Here is a 20,423-nt window from a genome sequence, read left to right as displayed (position 1 = left end):
TCTTAAAATTAGTTTTTGTCTAAGTTTAGAGAAAAATATTATTAAAATAGAGTCTTGAAAAACTCTCACATTAAAGAAAACTTACATTAAAATCCTAAAAATGATGTGAGCTGAAATTCATAAAAAGTAAATTAAGATCTCATTCTTAAAAAAAGAAGTTGAAAACAAGTCCTTCTTCCGATTCTCTCGCTTATCGAGTTCTTTTCACACCCACGTAATTTAGGATGTGTTCACAAATTTAGGAAGAAAATTCATTAATAGTGAACCAAAATATAAACAACAGTTAACAACTACTTTCACCTTATTCAATGACATCATCTTCAAAAGAGATTCTACGTTTCATGATCCTTTTTATTCTTGATATCAATTTTAATAAAGGGCACTTTAGGAACATTTTATATTAAGTTAACTACGATTACAATAACAAATTATATAAACTATTATTTTTGTCCTACATATATTGGGTTAAATAACATTAACATAGAAAGATAGTCTCCTCTCTTGAACAATTCTCAACTCCTCTGTTTATTCTCAGTGGGCTCGACGATACAGGCACAAAGAGCATTCAGATTTTACTCTTCAAACTGTTCCTGGAAATGCACCGAGAGAACAAAACGCATTCATTTATACTTTCTTCCTGTTGATCCACAAATTGATAATTCTACAGAAGCATTTTTCCCAACAGACATCTCAACAATCATGGCAATATGAAACATTCGAATAATTGTTAACTCGTCCATCTCCAAGCCATGAATTACTTCAAACTATCAGATAGAGCCATGAACTTATATGCTTCAAACAACAAATTGATAAATCTATATTTTAGGTAAATACAGCAAAATGTGGCCTTGCATTCCGAACTGCATGCCTGAAAAAAAAAGGGTACAAGGTAGATAGATATCTAATCCATAACACTTAAATATATATACCATTGTGAAGACATTGGAGCTACATACATTAGTTGTTAGCTCATTGATCTTGTCCCAAACTAGAATGGGTGAGAGGAGCATATGAGAACCAATAGATACCGAAACTGCTCTGGGACTCCCAAAATGAGCTAGGGATCACAATTCTTGAGTCAATATACTTTGCTAGTGCTCTACTCCAAAACATAAATGAAGCATGGAATAGAAAGTTTAGCAGTGTTGGGTCAATACCTAAAGGTGGTGGCAGAAAACTAATCACCTCCACCCCAAAAAATAAGCTATTTCACAATTTCTCAGATGTTTCCAGGAGCATCACTTCGAGCATTTTTCCGCGTCAGGTAGCGAACAACAGCATCCTCAACCCTGGAAATTTAAAAATAAAAGAATCCAAACCAATTAGAAACATTCCTTAAATTCTTGTAATATATTTGAAGGTCGACATGACTTAAAAAAATGAATAAAAGATACAATCGTCATATCTTCCAATTTTACTCTTCATGTTACTTGGTCATTATCAACACCCAAAGGAGCGGCAGGGTTTCTCACTTGTACATTTAGATAAACTTCGAAAAAATGTGCTTGTATAATTTTTGTCCTGGAGGTTAATTTTTCCAACTTTTGAGAATAAACAGAGTTAACCTTTTTTTTCATTTTTTTTATCAAAAAACTTGTCTAATTATCATTAAAAAATACACACAAATGAATCCTAGGCCATAATTGGATAGAAGGAAAATGATGAAGTGGATGAGAAAGTTTGTTTTGTAAAAATAAAAATAGATCAGTGTGGAAGGGGATAGGACCTCATCCATCCCATTCTATTTATCCAGTCTAGTTTTTATTCGCTCTCAATTTGGTGTGCAGTGGATGGAGCTAAACTTAAGAAAATAAAATCCCTATTTTGGCCAGCTAAGAAGGTGACTATAGTGGGGCTAATATATGAACTATAAGGTTATAGCTTATTTCATTGCTCCCTTTTTGTAAACAATAAAAGGTAATCTCAATCCCACTATAAAATGTCCAAGCAATAAAGTGACATATTCAGACCATTTTCATTACAACTCGAGTCATATACACTTCATCAAGATTAAACCCTTACTGGTTCTGCCTTTATTCTCCCAAATCAGACATAAAACATTTATTATCTTTGCAGTGCATGATGTAGGCCTCATTTGACAGCACAAACAAAACTCTGTAGAAGTAATAAAATAGTACTATAAAATGGAAAAGGCACATCTGAAATAAGTTTGTACTTAAAACAGTATCTACTTTTGAAAGTACTTCAAATCAAATCAAGGTCCTATCTATACACCCTTATTTGCTCATTTAGAGGAGCCTTGCACTAGTAATGGTTACTCTCTAAAATTAGGATCAGCCAGACACACTTTCTCACTTAACCTGCCTGTTTTAAAAGGTTGTTTCACCATCTTCAACTCTCAACAAAAAGAAATAGGAGAGTAGAATAATGCTTACCATGGTTGATTGTAGAAGTCAGAACGTCGTTCATTCTCAACACCCTGGCTCACATCTCCAGCAACAAGCTTCAGATCCTTGCTTTGAGAAGCTATCAAAGCATTAATAAACTCCGCTGGGGACTGACTAAAGCCGAGAAAGAATGCTCGTCTCCTATGATGTTCATGGATCTTCTTTATGGAATCTGAGATCAGTTTATCAAAAGCATCAATCTCTTTGTGCTTCTCAGTGCTTGCCAAGAATGAAGACATATCCTTCTCTAGTGGAAGAGGCACATCAACCTGCACATCGTAACACGTAGCTCCGGCTGGACAATTTCCCGAAAGCTTGATTTTATGCTCCAGGTGTATGGGCTGCGGAGGTGACAAATGCTGTGATATCTTCTGCGAAGCCACAGAAAATTTCATCTTCTCCTCCCCAAACACCCTTTGGAGAGAAGCATCACACATGAAGAACGAAGGGTCATTCGGACTCTGCAGCTTCTTAGCCTTCACATAGTGCCATAGAGCAGCAATGATCCTAGAGCGGGAGTCAAACTCAACCCCTAACACTCTAGCCAGCTGAGCCGATACCACAAACCTGTCAGGCGAATAATTCATTGACATTCTAACAACCGCGGTGAATTCCTTATCTCCTTTCCTCTTCACCTCAAAACCATCGCGCTGCGCAGTCGAACGGGCACTATCCCACACAACAACGTGGTTATCCGGATAGAAACCCTGATCCAAGTAAACGGTTATCTTCTTGAAGAAAGCCGAGAATCTTCGATTTTCTTTAGACAAAACTCCATCTGCCACAGAATCCTTACCATCTTCCAACACCCTTCCGGTTATCCTGAGAACCCAAGAAAGCTCCTCCACATCAATCTTCCCAGGTTCCACTTTCACCTGTTTCGAAAATGTATTATACACATAAATCCTAAGCGTTCTCCTAACACAGCGAGGGTTTCTCAAATTCTCCTGCACATCAATTTTCTTCCTAACCAAAACAGAATCTATGTGGGTCTCAAGTTCAAGCAACTTAGCATAAATAGCAGACTCGGGCACAAGCTTGGCCACCTTGTCGGGAATGAGCTTCTCGGGAAAGCTTCTCTTTTTCCGAGGAGGCGCCACGGTAAGTTCCATGGTCTTGAAGGCAGAGGATTGGTTGGTGTTGGAGGAACCGGGAGGGCGTGAAGGGGGTTTGTGATTTGCACGCTTGGGAGGCGCAGGTGTTGCAACGTTGGCATTGGTGTTGGAATTGTTGTGCACCTGTGGGTGAGGAACAGGGTGTGGCTGCGCCAGGACGTGGCTTTGCGGTTGCGAGAGCTGAAAGTGGCCATGGAAGTGAGAGGCACCAGTTTGCGGTTGAGGCTGCGTCTGTGAGAGAAGGTGGGGTGCTGGGTGGTTCATGGGGATTGAGGGTGCAGCGGGGTTGGTGAAAAACGACGGCGTTGCAGCATTTTTTGCTGGATTATTGTTGTTCATTGTTCTAAATTCTAAATAGGTTGTAAGAAGTATTAGATCTAGAAGAAGGAAGAACGAGAAAACCCTAATTAAGATGGAAAATAGGACAGAAAAATGTTCTTACTGTTTATCCTTAGAGATAGGAGATTTCAGTGTTTGCTGGCGATTGCTTCTTTCTCCATTACTGTGTCATAACGTAAGCACTGGTCATTGCGCCATTCCATTTCTCAAATTTGTTTCCAGTACTCTTCTCTAAACGCACAACGTTCGGTTCCTCTCACTTTTCCAACTTCCTACCAACTGGGCCTGCCTCATCCCGACACTCCATTCCGGTGGGTTGGGCTGGGCTCCATTACAAAGCCCACATTTTCTTCTACTCTGGTTCTATAACAGATTTAGTAAAATATCTCTACCTTTCTTTTTGTGTGCATATTTATTTTTTAATTAATTTTTTAAATTAAAATAAATATTTTATAAATATCATCTCTTAAATAACCGTTTATTTAAATTTTAATATTTTTTCATTTTACCATTATTTTTAAACTTGACATTTTTTAAAATTAAAATATTACTTACAAAATAAATAAAAAATATTTATAATAAAATTGTGTAATTATTTATATTTAATTTAATATTTATAATAACAATAATAATGATAATTAGTTTATGTTTATTGTTACAGAAAAAAGAGAAATTTTATTGTTTTCACCGATTTAAATAAAATATCTTTTTTATTAGTATTTATGATGTGTAAATAGGATGTCCAATATAATGATACGTTAATTTTAAAAATAATATGATACGATCAAGGATAGATACATAATATATGAATATTGAAAAGTATAATAATTCTTAGAAACACAATAAGTATATGATTGTTTGTGTGAATCCAAATTAAAACTATATGTATAAAGTCTTCAACATAAAAAATATAAATTATTGTCATCATAAAAATATCACTAAAAAAACTCTTAAATAATAATAAATTTTAGTAACAATAAATATGTTAAAAACCAATTATTTTGATAGTCAAATCAATAGTAGTTAATGTTAGTGATCAATTTAAAAATCAATTTATAATAGAAACACTTATAAATTGATACAACAAATTGATTACTATATTGACAAATTATTTTTTGACATTAAAATTGATCATTATTTACTTATTTCTTTATAATTTACTATAATTTTATAAATTAAATATATCATTAATAAATATCAATAAAATATTAGATAGAACTACATATACATACATAGTGTAAATTGAAGTATAAATGCATGATAAGTATATATATATTCGATATCCTCTCGTTATGTGTTTATAATAACTTTTCAAATAGGTACTTTCCTTTCTTTTTCCTGCACCCCGAACAAAATCTAATAACTCAATTTTAGCTCTCATTAAAATTATTATCTAAATTTTAATTATTTTTATTCTTTCCTCTCCTCTCCTGCGAAGAGGAGTCTTTATCTCCATTCTCTCTTAAACTCCCTTCCCTCCCTCCATTTTTTCTCCATTCATCTCTCGCTTTACTAACCTCCAATCCATCTTCTATCTTCAACTTCAAAACCCCTTCGCCACCAAAGTTCCACTAATCTTCGAAATTACTTTAATTTAAATATTTATCATAATTGATCTTTGTTGTGATTTCATTTTTCAATAAAAAAAATTCAATTTAGTGTAAACTAATTTGTTTAAAAATTTCTCATCTAAAATAAAATCTAACCGTTAATTTTAAAATATAAAACACACAACTTATCATTATAAAATTTAAGTCTTCAATACAAATTAAAAATATAAATTGATAAATATATACAAAACTTTTTTAATGTAAAACTTCACTAAAAAGAATTGAAGTTATACAAATTTTGTTTCAGAAAGAAAAAAGTTAAAGACTCTTAATAAAATATGATAAAAAAAAATATTTACTTGTAAGGATGAATTTGAGAGGAGTGAGTATATGATTTTGTAAAAGAGAGAGAACATGAATTCGAGGAGATAGAGAAAGAAAAATGAAATTATTTATTTGAAGGGATAAAAAGGTAAAGTAAATAAATTTGAAAATAAAATTTAAGAGTTTGTGGATGTTTTGATGGATGTGATAAGTAAAACAATATATTTTAATAAATAAAATTATTAGATTAAAATTTTATCCTTAAAATTAAAATTAATATAAAATTAAATGTAATTATTATTATTGTAGTAATTATTATTATCATTATTAATATTATTATTAATTTTAATATTATTACTGTCGTCATTATTATCTTTAATTATGCACATGATTTAATATTAATAATAATAATAATAATTATTATTATTCATTAGTTCTTTAATTAATTTTTATGTGTTTCAATTCATGTGATTATTATTAATAAAATTTATATTATTATTACGGTTAATTATTATTATTTTTATTATTTATTAAAATTATTATTTGTATTATAATCATTGTTAATATTAATAAATAAAAAATGTTAAATTACACACATATATATATATATATATATATATATTAGTTTATAACATAAATATTAAAATATTTAATATATTTTATAATTCAAATATATAAATGAGTTTATAATAATAAACATACCATTAATTAAAAATTATAAATTAATTAATAAAATAGTATGTGATTATATGTTTTTTTTTTAAATATTTTCTATTAAGAAGAGATGAGTTTCATCTCCTCTTTTCTAAATCCATCCTCACATATTCTTACAATTTCTTTGAAGTAAATCGGATTACCTCCTTAGAACCAAAGATACCCTTATTCTGTTTCTTGAATGTCCTGATATGTAAATTTTCTTTAAAAATAAATAATTTGGATGATAAAAAGAGTCTCTCAGGCGTACCTATCCTAACTACCAATAAAATCTAAAGAGATGATCTTAAGTAATTTAAAAAGCGAAAAAACAGTCAAAGGAAAGGAATGATGTGGTCTTTTTCACTATAAAAATCAAAAACTACGATGTCATGATATCATCATCATGTCACTGTCCCATTCATTGAATTCAAATCAGGATATATCTTTTCCTACTGCATATTATAATATCACACATCATATCCACCGCACAGTATCCTCTCACATCACTAATCTCTTGGACATCATAGTTCAACTCATTCTTTCACACAACAACAACAAAAATAATACTATAATTTCTATTTTTTCTTTATTTTAATTCTTTTTGTCCTAACTTCATTTAGTGTAAATTATTAATTTTAAAAAAATTAATAGTACATTAATTAATAATTTACTTAAAAAAATTACGTCATAAAATAAAAAATAAGTCAAAAAATAAAAATTATATTATCATTATACAGTATAAAACCCGTTTCTACTTATTATAATATGTGATGACTTGTGTATTTAATGAACAAATTTCTTTGAATTTAATATAAATAAATTAACTAAATTCAATTTATTTGACCTTCGTTTGCTCCATGACGTTGCAAAAGGGAACAATATAAGAGGGGTTATATGGATATTGTACGTTTCTCTTTTTAATTATTTTCTAACAATATTTATTTTTGTGTAATGTTCTTCATATAACTTCAAGTCTAAAAACAAAAATATTATTATGATTTCTACATGTTGCTATCATAAAAAACAGGTATTTAATTTTTTTTATATAAGAATTGTCTTTGAATAAACCATGTTTTTTTTTTCAATCAATATGTGTTTTTCCTTTATCAAATTAGTTATTTTTTAATTATTTGCTTATGGAGTCACGACGACGAAAGAGTAAGGAGAAAGAAACACAATACTGATGTCTTTTTTAGAATTAATAAACTACCTTCACTTAAATGTGAGGTAAGCCAATGATACTTGTATTTAGTTTTTTTTCTTTTTTTTTTGTGATGTTGTTAATGATTGTATACTTCATTGTTGTCCTTTAGTTAGATAAGACATTATTTTTAACCTATGATAATAAATTATGTGGTTGTTTGATCATAATCGACTATGTGAGCTACATAATCGATCAAATGCTCCATGTTCACCAATACTCATTAATCATGGTTGATTGATTTTTTACGACATATTTAGGTAATAATACCAAATGTGTGAAAGTAGGTCTAGTGTTTATTGATTAATAATATTACATAAATGTTATTTATGTCTATGCACGTTTACAAAATGAAATCATAAAAATAATCCATATGTTGTTTAGAGAGAATACTTAATGATAATAAATGTGATTGTAGGTACTAGTAAAAAAATTATATTTAAGTTTTTTTTTTCATATATGTGAAATATGACCACTATTTAATTTTAAAAAAATACTATGAATTGTGATCCATGAAGTTATGTTTAAAAATGCTTATTTAATATTATACAACACGTGTAGACAATTAATGTGTTAAGAGTAGTGAATTATTGTAATCGAGAGTGTGTTAAAGTAAATAGGTAATATATGTTATATCCACTAAATAGTTAAGAATTTGTACTTAAACTATAATTTATATGGATGATATAGTTATAGAAATAAAAAAAAAATGTTTGGATTGGAGAGATGATTTGAGAGAGAAGGAGTGGATGAATTTTAGAAGATAAAAAGTGAATTATGGTGTTGTTTGGAGTAGGGGAAATATGGTGTGATTTTATATGAAAAATTGTGTATAATGTGATGTGTATGATAGATTTAAAAAATATTTTAATTAATAAAATAATATAATTATTATTTTACTATTAAGGATAATGGTGATATAAATTTAAATATAATTAATGGAAATTATATTAAATGAAATTGAAATTATTATTTAAAATTACAAAAGTACAATTTATTGTTATTAAATTATTATTAAATACATTTCTTGGATTTTATTTGAAGAAGTACGGAAAGGTTTGCCATGTGTGGTATTTTTCATATTGAGTATTGAAAGTAGATGGCAAATTGGTGATCATTTGCATGAATAGTAGAAAAGGGCATATCTCTGTGTTCTGCAAGGTTGCAAATCGTTACATGAATAGTAAATTAATTCATTCATTTTTACTAAAAACTATTAAAACAAACAATTTATTCATTTGTACATTTGTCCACGTACACAGTAGACAAGAGGAAACAAACGCCCAATTAGCGTTTTATACTTCATTACCCACCAAATTATATATGAATTATATACATTATTTATTATTTGTACTACAGAATGTATTTTTAGACCATGTTGTTACGGTGATGAACATAAAGAATATTTGTGTTTCTTTCATTAGATTTGAAAGGGAAACACAATTAACGGTAATTTGAGAGATTTGTGGTTTTATTTTATCCCTCTGACATACAGAGATTGGAGAGTGATTGAGCTAATTTTACAATATTGTCTTTGTTATTGAGGGTGTTCAAATCTATTTTTGTGGGTAACCACATCTCTTTTCATAGTACTTCAATAGAACTTATTAACTTTTTGTTGGATTCGATTCCAACTCTTTCAAGCCTTCATTTTAACCGGTTTTGTTTTTTGTGGAATATATTCCATTCCATTCACTTTTTTTGGTGCAATTTCAACTCTATCAAGCCATGGATTCCAACTCTGTTTTCAATTAATAAATATTTATAATATTTTTATTTATGATATTAATATATGAAAAATTAATTATAACTTATTTAAATATCATTTTATTATACTTTTTTAATACCAAAGACAATTAAGTTATTTTACATTTTTATCTACTAAATTTAATTGTTTTAATCACATCAATCAAATATTTCACAAACTTTCACAAAAATTACTCTCAAATCCACTCTACTATCATCCCCAAATCCATAAAAAAGAACAATATGAATATCACCTTCTAATCAACCAAAACTAATCATCTTCCTTTCCCTCAAATCATCACCCACATAAAAACACACATTTAGAGATTTTGGTGTTGAAAAGGATCATCGTTGGATATTGAAGTCATATTTTGTTCTTTAAGGTGATATTTTCAAATTATTCACACGTACAGTAAAATTTTTAAACAATGGTAGGACCTGATAAATTTGCTAACATATGTTAATAATTAAGAACAACCGATACAATGATGATTTTTAGGTTAATTAACTTGATGTATAAATTATAAAAACTTAATTTAATATATATATATATATATATATAAATAAAAGTTGTAATTAATTTTAATTATTAATTTAGTTTTATTTGGGAAAAAGACAATATTGTTGAATTTAGAAAAAAAAATTGAGTTAAAATCTCAAATGTAAAAACTAAATTAAATACAAAATAATATATCGAAGTACTGATACTCTGACATGTGACATTAAACTTTCATCATCATGTGACATGACAATGATCTATTATCATAAGTGATAATCTATTATTTCATAACAATTTTTGAAAAATTAAGAAAATACTTATCATAATAGATTATCATAAGTGGTAATCTATTATCACAGTGCCTTTTGTAAACATAAAATATTATCTCAACTGTATGTTGCATGAGTTTTGCCTTTTTACTCTTAATATATTAATTTAACTATTTAAAATAACATACACAAATTACAAGACATAAACAACATTAAATTTTTAAGTCTTCAATGTATCTTTTGAATCTAAGCATTTTTTTAACTCTTCGACATTTTTTCATGCATCATCATAAGTCATCGTAATAATCAAAACTCCTTATTGTTAAGAAGATGTTCATTTTCTTCTTTTTGTCACCGATCTTTAAGAGATACTCATTCTTATAAAATTAAACTCGATTAAATATAAAATTTTATTTATAGACTAATTTTTAATTATAAAATAATCAAATATCATAATACTGTTACTCTAAGTTATCTTTCTAGGTTATTAAATAAAAATAAAAATATTTTTTCAATAAATTTATATTTTTTCATATAAAAATAATAATATTAACAATAATAGTTTAATAAAATTAATAAATATTTTAAGACAAAAATTAAATTTAAATTAAGTGCAACTTTTACCCTTCAAAAGCGAAAACTGACTCACACATTAATGCAAAGGAGGCAAAAGAAGTAAAACACAAAACCCAATCAATGATTAATGTCATTTACAATCAACAAATGTTTTGTCCTCAACATTGTGGTAGGTTCTGATCACAAATAATTAATCAGCAGCACGCATTTTCAACAACACTCAATTCTGTGGGCGCGCAAAACCCTCCCAGCGCACATTAGCGCGGCAAACGCTTTCGTGGCCCACAGTAAAAACCGGACAAGGATGTGTTTCAATAAATAATGCAAATTTGGATAAGCATAGCGAACAGTGAGGGCAAGATAACCATCACGTTGACCACTACAATGCATCGCGCACAATGTGTAACACAATCGTGTCCGTACGATCTTACCAGAGTCCACGCTCATCGTTAAGTATTAAAATCTAACGGTGAAGGTATAAGGTGTAGGGAAGTAGTCTGTGACTCCGTGGTAGATTTTTTGATCCTATTTTTCAGTTAATTATTATGGGAATGTGTTAGAGAATAGAGATGTTATAAGCTTGTCAGTGCAGTAGAGAAAGAAAGAGAGAGAAAGAAAAAGAGAAATGGCAATGGCAACAATGGGAGAGAGTCCTCGGAGCCCAGAAGCGAAATTGGGTATGCGAGTTGAGGATCTTTGGGACGTTCAAGAGGCACAACTAAGTCCTACCGAGAAGCTCAACGCTTGTTTTGAAAGCATCCCTGTCTCTGCGTTTCCTTTGGCTCCTTCAAACCAAGGTACCTATCTCTACGTCACTTTTATGAACATATTCGTCTTTCATCATCAAAAGAACGTGAAGGGTGATTGAAAAACGAAGAAAGAAGTGATTTTGATTCCACCCAGATGAAAATTGACTTGACACCCAAGATAAATATATTTTAGATTGTGAAGTGTAAACTATCTGATCATTTGAGTGAGGCTTATTTTTTCATCTTGTTCATGTTATGGTATCTGCTATTTTTTGTTTCTTTGTGTCTTTTGGTGTAGTTCTCAACGTGTAAATTTTATTTTGTGATCAGAGATTGAGATCAAATCAGACGCCACGTTGGCCGAAGCTGTTATGAAACTGGCACGACACAACGTTTTCAGTGCACCTGTGGTGGATGTTGATGCTCCTGAAGATGCTAGTTGGATTGACAGATACATCGGAATTGTCGAGTTTGCTGGGATTGTTGTATGGATCTTGCATCAGGTTTGTTGGACATATTACATACCAATTCAATTAATTGATGCACACATATTAATCTGGAAGTTACTGTCATTTTTGTATTTTATGCTTTATTCAATTCAAAGTATATCAAATTGAATCTAGTATTATTACTATTGGGTCTGGTACAAATGGACAGTTTAGTGTGTGATAAGTGGTGTTTTTTCTTTTTGTTGAATGATGATTTGATTGTTATTATGCCTAATGGTGTTTTTAAAAAAAAATAATGGAACATTTGAAAGGTGAAATGAGTAAAAAGGGGTAATCAAACTGACCTCCTTTGAGGCTATGGATGATTACATTTATGCCTTTCTTTCATTGAAAAACCACCTTCCTTATACCTCTATATATTGAATTTTGAAGGTCACCATGTGTATGGTTTATGCCGAAAAAATAGGGAAGATATGTGTAAATATTGAAATATCACGGTGTCAAAAAATAATACATAAACTAAGAAAAGTAGATGTAATTTTTCAATCAAGAGAATATAACTGTAGTAATGCTAGACTTAAGTTAGTGCAATTTTGACATAACAGAGTAATTATTTTCACATAATGCTAGACTGAAATCACTATTTTCTTTGATGTCTCATTTTCACACTAAGCCTATGTCACTGTACTCTTGACAGTCTGAACCTGCATCTCCAATGAGTCCTTCTACTCCAACCAGTGCAAAGGCTATTGCAGCTGCAGCTAATGGACTGAGTTTTGCTCTAGAACTTGAAGCCTTAGGCCTTGGATCTGCTGCAACAACTGCAGGAAACTTTTTTTTGGATCTTACTTCATCTGAACTTTATAAGAATACCACGGTAATATATCTTCTGCCTTTACAATATCAAACAAAAATCATTTCTTTCAAGTGCTTCTTATTCTAGCTACATACTCAATTTGATTAATCTTGTTTATTTCACTAGCTAACATTTTAGCAAACAGGTTCGTGACATTGCAGGGACATTCCGCTGGGCCCCATTTCTTGCTTTGGAGAGATCAAACTCATTTCTAACCATGCTCTTGCTGCTTTCGAAGTACAAGATGAAGAGTGTCCCTGTGTTGGATTTAGGCTCTGGTACAATCGATAAGATTATTTCACAATCTGCCGTGATTCATATGCTGGCAGAATGCGCTGGACTTCAGTGGTTTGAAAGTTGGGGAACCAAGAAAATATCTGAAGTTGGTCTTCCCCTGGTTACACCAGATCAGATCATAAAGGTGTGATCCTATCTTAAGTTGAAGGTCATCATCAATTGATTGAACTGGATTACGTTAGCACATAAAATAGCAAGCGTGTTGATTTTGATGAACTTCACAATGGGCTATTTCTTTTTTCAGGTTTATGAGGATGAACCAGTCCTTCAAGCATTTAAAGTAATGAGAAAAAAGAGGGTTGGAGCGGTGCCTGTAATTGAGAGAGATAGCGGAAAGGCAGTTGGTAATATAAGCTTGCGAGATGTTCAATTCTTGCTAAATGCTCCGGAAATATACCATGATTATAGGTATGTATGTGTGTTATGTTATGAATTGAATCTGACAGAAAGAGTTTGTTAAACTGAGTTTTTGTACCATTACTTACACACTATTATAACAGAGCTATTACAGTAAAGGATTTCCTGACAGCGGTTAGAAGTTACTTGGAGAAGAACAAAAACGCGTTCCCAATGGTAAGTGAATATGTTACATGCAGAGAGGACTGTACAATCAAAGAGTTGATTCAACTGCTGGATCAAGAGAAGATTCATAGGGTGTATGTGGTGGACAATGATGGGGATCTGCAAGGACTAATCACACTAAGAGACATCATCTCAAGACTAGTACACGAACCCCGTGGCTATTTTGGTGATTTCTTTGATGGTGTTCTTCCTCTGCCTGCAAATACCAGAGTTTAATAATAGGCAAGGTGTCAATGGAGAAATAACCTACTGCACCGAGGTTTTCTTTTATTTTTTGGAAATAAATTATTTTAGTAAAAGTGAAAAAGACCTATGTGGCTCTCTTAAGGGCTCAAGACGTGTACTTGGGTCTTTGTATAAGTTGTAGGCAGTTTTTGCAAGTTACTTGTATCCGTTTTATTAAGTGAGTATTAGAGTGAGATTGTGTGTATTGTAAATTCTGGGGTGAGTGTAAGTAACCATAAGTTTTTTTCTTCTTTTTTACTTTAAAATTGTGTTGTCTTTCTCTTCACCTCTGGGCTTAAAAAGTTGGCATTGTGCTTATATAGATAACCAAAACGAGGTCATTGGGCATAAAGAACCGTAATAAATAACTGGTGACTAAGTAAACGAATGGTTTGTAACCAATCACAGTGAACCAACTCATTCATCTTGAGGTTGATTTGGAGCTTCTGTGGCTTGTGATGCTCTTACCAACAAATCCAATAGTTGGGACTTCTTGTTTTGCATCCGTCGTGTTTGACGTAAAAAGTTGACAAAAACAGAGAAAAGTTTGACGCACGAGAAGATAGCTAACTATATTGTGGAAAAGTTGCATTGAAATTGTCCCTCCCCTTCCAATCCTTTTCAACCCAGACTCTTGAGTGAATGGTACCACAACAAAAAGAGAAAATAAAATTATAAACTGTTAATTAGAAAACAAGGATACACGAATACTGTTAGAATCATAGGCGTTTAGTTGCCATTTTTTTTAAAACGCACCTTTTAATCTAAAGAAAAATTTCTACATACTAAATAAGAACAAAAAAAATAAGTATGATACTTCATATTACTAATATATTTTAAAGAAGTTTATAATTTATAGATTTAATGATTCTTTAGCCATAAATACATGATGACAAAATCATATACTAAATTAGTCAAATCCTACTCCTTTCATCACTTATCAATATAGACTTGGTCCGAATGATACTGCATCAATGACGCGCGGAAAATGATGAAAAAACTAAATAAACGTAGCGTTAACGTTTCCCCGTGATACGTTAAACAAATTAAGACACAACTCTGTTGCTGCTAAATGTGACTAGTGGCTTAGCTAAGATGCGGACAGGTAGATACGCCATCACCATATCATGCCTCCTCAGTTCTCACCGTGCAGAGTTTCTTACCCAGATCATGAGTCCAACAAGACAGAAACGGAACCATTTCTTTCCTCACAGAAAACATGTTATATCAATTTTATGCATAATTCATCCATCAAAGAATATGGTAGGCACAGAAGCCTTTCATTTTTATTTTCCTGAATGAAAATGCAGATGCAAAGAGCATACAACAATCTCTAGCTGGTAAAACCGCAAGCAAACATGACAAGATTTCCAAGTAAATATGATATACCTTTTTCTGCAAAAGGTAACGGCAAAGTAGCATATCGGCATGGCTGGAGCTACGAATTAAGATTTGAATTAAGCCCGTCCCAAGTATTGCTTAGAAAGGGGTAAAATCGCAGCATCTTAAAGTGCTGTCAGGTGTTGAAAGATAGTGAGATTAAAATGAACTGAGAATATCATTCAAATAATTGCTAATGCATAAATTCCAACTATCAATCTTCTTGGATCATTGACAACATTATGCAAGCTTCCCATGAGCCCCTATTAATCTTGAGTAGATCCAGTTACTACAACTACCTTATTATATTTCCTCAAATCGATTACCATCAGCTAAACATCATACCAAACTACCTGGTAAAAAAAAATCAATGTCCTTTGATTATAAAAAAAGCCGCAATTATGCAAACTGCAGATACGTAAATACAAATGGTCTGAATTTATGATAGCTAATGAGTGTACTGTTTGAACAAGTATAAACAACATAGATAACCTGTATGAGACACTATATACAAAAGATATTACAGAATTCGCATGAAAAAAAAAAATCTTTTTTGGTTGTTGAGGGATGGGCCCAGGAGAAGACTTGAATTTCACAAAATCCCATTCTAACATTAAGACCTGTAAAACAAAGACCCATCCAAATAGAAATACACATGACACAGGAAACCATTTTCAAGTAATCCTCATAAAATGAGTTCACCTGCTAAAAGATCTTATAATGTACTATGTACTTTTCCTCCTTATGTGATGCAATACAGCAGGGGATCCTTCAAATAAATCTAATAGATAGGTCTCTAGATCCTCTGGTGTATACTTGATGTATTTCCCCGCATGCCTTCCCTCTAACTGACTCCTAAACCTACCCACAAAAGAGCGATATGCAGGAATCACCTTCTCCGATATAGATATCCGCAGCTCCTCTCGAAGCTGATCATCCGGTACCTTCCAAGCAGTCTGGATCCTATAAATTTCTTCAAAGCAGGCATTGAAGCTTTTGAATCTCTCCTTCAAAGCCATCTTCGACGCATTATTAGAGCTCCCTCCAATCCCTTCATCCTTCAAACAAGACAAGGCCCTGCTCCAAGAGGCTCTGAGATACCCTGTAGCATACTGCCTTATCTGACCACGTCGTTTCCGAATCCAATTATCCCCCAAGACCTTCCCAAGATCCGAGTCCTTCACTTTCCGCACTAGGTAATACAGATTGTTCATCAAAAACACCTGCTGCATAGCACTATCTTCATAAAGCCTCGACTTCTCCTCAAGATTATACTCAAGCTCGGACATGAGCAACAGAATCCGCTGCCCCAAGGGCGTCATGGCCTCCAACTGCGAACCATCACCACCAAGATCATTTTTAAACCGATGGAGATCCTCCTCGCTAATCTCCAAAAGCGAATCCATGGGGTCACCATAATCCACAAGCAACTTGAGGTAATTCATGACATATCGAGGCAGCGGGTGAACATCCCCAGTTATGACTGGCTTCTTGGAAGTTTCATTCCTAATGCAATTCTCAAACTCAGCAAAAGTTCCTTTGGCAGCCTCACCAAGTCCACTCAGCACTCCATTGGCCTCACCAATCACAAACTCATCCGAAACCATGGCCTGCAAATCAGGCATGGCATCCCTCAGAGCCTCATACATGTCCAAAATCCGAAACAGCTTTTCCGGCGAGCGCTTACAAATCGAAATAGCCTCGCCAAAATTCAGCAACTGCATAACACACCCCTTAGCAGTCTCATTGAAACAAATCTCCTTCAAATCATCCAAATCCCCGAACAAACTATCACACAGCCTCTTCTCACCACTCAACAAAACCCCAACAGCAACCTTCACAGCCTGAACCCAATTCTTCATCTTCTCATCCAAACTTCTCCACTCAACCCTCTGAACCTCTTCAATACTCAACCGCTCAACACCCAGAATGACTAAACACTCATCCAGAGCGTCGCGACGGACACTGCTATAAACCTGAAGACACTCTCTTTCATAACCAGACCTAACCATGCGATCGATAATTTCCCTGAGATCCTGAACCGCTTCGGGACGAACCAAATCGACGAACAAATCGTCGCCAAGGCTCGCGCCTCGCTCGTGGAAGCGACTCGAGCCGACCTCACCGAAGCTCTCTAGGGTATCGTCGATGGCGCTGTCGTGCGAACCGAACGAGAGCGAAACCCTCCTGATCGAACCGTAGCGGCTCATGGCGTCGAGCGGGATCGTGTTGCAAATCAGCACGTGCCGCATCTCGTCCTCCAGTCGCGACATCGCAAGCTGAATCGCGTTCTCCGCCCGGTCCACGATGGCGGGCCCTGTGCGTCCGACGGCGGAGGACGGTGGCGCGATCGAAAACTGCTCCATCCAGTGGATGATCTCGTCAACCGCGGAAAAGTACTCCGCGGGATTGTTCGGAGGGTTGAAGAGAGAAGTGGATTGACGAGAAGGCTCCTCGGAGAGAGATGCGTCAGCGAGAATCACTTTCTCCGCGGCTTCGAAGCGGTCGAGTTCCTCCTCTTCGGAGGATTTGGAATCGTCGCCGTTTATTAGGTCGGAGATGCCGGAGAGTCGGTTATCGAAGGTGGAAAAGATCAGAAGCATGTCTTCGCGATCCTCTTTGGCGGCTCTGAGACTCTTCACGATCTGCTGAGCCGTGGCTAGGACGCGGTCATCTCCGCCGGCGCCGCCGCCAAGACTTGTGGTGGTGGTGGCCATGTTTTCCTCCACCAAAACGGTTTTAGGGTTTTTCTATATTTATTTGTTGAGTTTCTTTTTTCTTGTGTGTGTGTGTGTGTGTGTGAGCGGAGAAGGGTTGGAGTGAAGAGTTTGGAGTCAGAGAATTGTTGGAGTGAGAAGGGAAAGGGGAAAGGAAAAGGGAAAGGAAGATATGCTGGTGAGCATTATTCTCGGATATGTCAGAATTTTATTTATTTCTATTTTTTATTTTCCATTTTTTATTTTTTATTTTTTGTGTTGTTGCGGAGTGTTTGGGGAGACAGAAAATAAGGGAAGAAAAAAGCAGTTTTAGCCGGCATAGTTGGAGTTAGAGAGTGAGGACCTTGCTAATCACGCTGTGGACTTTGTGGGGTTTTTACGATCTTGGTTCATATTTGGGTAAACAAACAACCCCTTTCTCTTTTTTTAATAAGCTCACCAATCACCATGCCTCTCTTCTACATCCAAAATCCTCTTTTTCAACCCTTCTCCAAATTTCAATAATTAATTATATCTATCACAGTTATAATTGTAAACTGTTTGAGTTTAAACATTTGTCAAAACTTATTTTAACAATACTCATTTGATTAAAGTGAGAAAACACATGTACGAATCTAAAACAACTATATTGAAAGGTTTAACAGTAATCTAAGGATGACTGTTAGAGGAAAACATTGTTAACAATATATCACGGAAAATGATATATTAATTTAGTTAAAACAACTAAAATATGAACGTTGAACAATAATCCTTTTTCCTTTTTTTTTAATTTAAATGTATTTTTTATCTTACTTTCTGTCCTTTAAATAAATAGGAGTTTAAGAAAAAAATGTTTGAACCAGGATATTTCTCCTGATATGATTAATTTGAGGCAGACCATTCTTCTTCAAAGTCCCAGTAATTTGCCATTAATTTAAATCGTTTTCATTCAAAGGGTATTTTTTGGGACTTGAACAAAAGAGATTTGGAAAATCACCCGGTATTAAGTAGTATCAATGGGTTTAATTCGTTCCAGCTTAAATCAAGACTAAAAATTATTTATTAAAACCCATTCGTTCGTATTAATTTGATTTAAATTTTAAAATATTATTGATCTAGCCAAACTAAATTAATATTACTAAAACCTGGTTTTTTCCAGTTAACGAGAAAAAGAGACTTAAATTAAAAATACGATAATAAAGCTATGGTTAAAAGATGGTTATAAAAAAATACATAATATATTTTTTTTATATTTATGAAAAATAATGTATAAAGATTTAGATAAAAAAAAATAATGCTAACTATTAAATTAAAATTAAATAATGAGTTTGTGTTTAATTTTTTTTTCTTCACAAACAAAAAAAACAAGTAAAAATGAAAGATGACTATAATATGTGAGAAAGTCACATCATAATAATAAAAAGAAAAAGAATATTTTAATAAATAATTTTATTTTTTATTATATTTATTTATTAACATTAAATATTATGTTTTATGAAAAAAATAAAAGATATATAATTTAATTTTCACCAATTCTTAATATGTAGTAAATATAATTTTAAATTTAAAAAATAATCTCAATATATAAATTTTAAAAACTTGAAAAATTTGAGGGATTCATGACATCTCCTGCTCTAAATAAGAGATGGATGTCATAAGACGAATATATATCTAGTTAGAAGTTGACTATTTAAACCTTATTAGATTATTGAAAGAGAATAGCGGAAACAATATAACTAACATTGATTCATAAAGGATAATCAAAATAGAGAATCGAAACAAATTGAAAAAAAGGATAAGACAACAACCACTACAATGACATGTATAATATATCTTCACCATTCAAGATGTGTGGACTCTAAAACTGTTATGAGAATTTTTTAGGACAGTTATAAAATGACTTGACATGTATCTTAACGGTTAAGGGAGTGATAGAATATATAAATAGGTTAATTTTATATTTTTGGGTGACAACAAATCGTGGGAACAATAATACATTGTGAGAATGTCCCATACATGAAAAATAATTAATCTGGTATTGGATTTGGATCACCGATTTTATTTATTTATTTTACAAGTTTCTTTACTTTTCTTGATAATTTAATATATGCAGTTTATTTTGCATTATTTACATTTCATTGCAATCCATGTATCTATTTATTGTCACCTCCATATACATCATTTCTTGATTCGCCATCTTAATTCATACTTCATTCATTGTGTTTTTGTTTTCCTTTCATCGTTATTAAAATCCACAAACAAACAAAACGGAGTATATTAGTTGGACATACACGAAATCCTAATTGAAATTCAAGTGAAAAAGATATCGAATTCTTTAAGTGTTTATGTTAGAATAACTCACAACATAAATAATTTCTACATCAAATTAATCTTGTATGTAAATATTAGAGTAAAATACCCTAGATAGATGGAAGAACATGTGTTTGCTAACTCTATTAAGAAAGA

General features: G+C 32.4%; 3 protein-coding genes across 9 annotated transcripts; 1 reads left to right on the top strand and 2 right to left on the bottom strand.

The window, feature by feature from the left end:
• Positions 1-367: 367 nt before the first annotated feature.
• Positions 368-4,119, bottom strand: LOC114178934 (SWI/SNF complex component SNF12 homolog). 7 transcript variants are annotated; one of them, XR_003603401.1, is made up of 5 exons: positions 3,966-4,117; positions 2,397-3,873; positions 1,158-1,289; positions 957-1,057; positions 368-868 (listed from the first exon to the last, which is right to left on the bottom strand). XR_003603401.1 is itself a non-coding variant. In XM_028065085.1 (3 exons), exons 2-3 carry the CDS (start codon positions 3,860-3,862, stop codon positions 1,220-1,222), a joined length of 1,536 nt encoding a protein of 511 aa, XP_027920886.1. In that variant the 5' UTR covers positions 3,863-3,873; positions 3,966-4,117; the 3' UTR covers positions 502-1,219. The 7 variants fall into 7 exon arrangements, 2 of the variants coding, with proteins under 2 accessions (XP_027920886.1, XP_027920887.1); XR_003603402.1 differs by lacking the exon at positions 957-1,057 and having other exon boundaries at positions 502-868; positions 3,966-4,118; XR_003603403.1 differs by lacking the exon at positions 957-1,057 and having other exon boundaries at positions 502-590; positions 3,966-4,118.
• A 7,152-nt stretch (positions 4,120-11,271) lies between these two features.
• LOC114179358 (SNF1-related protein kinase regulatory subunit gamma-1) lies at positions 11,272-14,147 on the top strand. Its single transcript, XM_028065680.1, has 6 exons — positions 11,272-11,520; positions 11,803-11,975; positions 12,619-12,798; positions 12,923-13,198; positions 13,319-13,482; positions 13,575-14,147. The coding sequence occupies exons 1-6, from the start codon at positions 11,349-11,351 to the stop codon at positions 13,870-13,872; spliced, it is 1,263 nt and encodes a 420-aa protein (XP_027921481.1). The 5' UTR covers positions 11,272-11,348; the 3' UTR covers positions 13,873-14,147.
• Positions 14,148-15,680: 1,533 nt separating this feature from the next.
• On the bottom strand, positions 15,681-18,170 carry LOC114177707 (exocyst complex component EXO70B1). The gene has a single exon (XM_028063183.1). The coding sequence runs from the start codon at positions 17,976-17,978 to the stop codon at positions 15,987-15,989; it is 1,992 nt and encodes a 663-aa protein (XP_027918984.1). The 5' UTR covers positions 17,979-18,170; the 3' UTR covers positions 15,681-15,986.
• Between the last annotated feature and the right edge of the window lie 2,253 nt (positions 18,171-20,423).

Source organism: Vigna unguiculata, chromosome 3 (genome assembly GCF_004118075.2).
Source record: "Vigna unguiculata cultivar IT97K-499-35 chromosome 3, ASM411807v1, whole genome shotgun sequence".
NCBI classification, from domain to species: domain Eukaryota; kingdom Viridiplantae; phylum Streptophyta; class Magnoliopsida; order Fabales; family Fabaceae; genus Vigna; species Vigna unguiculata.
This window is presented reverse-complemented; position numbering and strand designations above follow the sequence as displayed.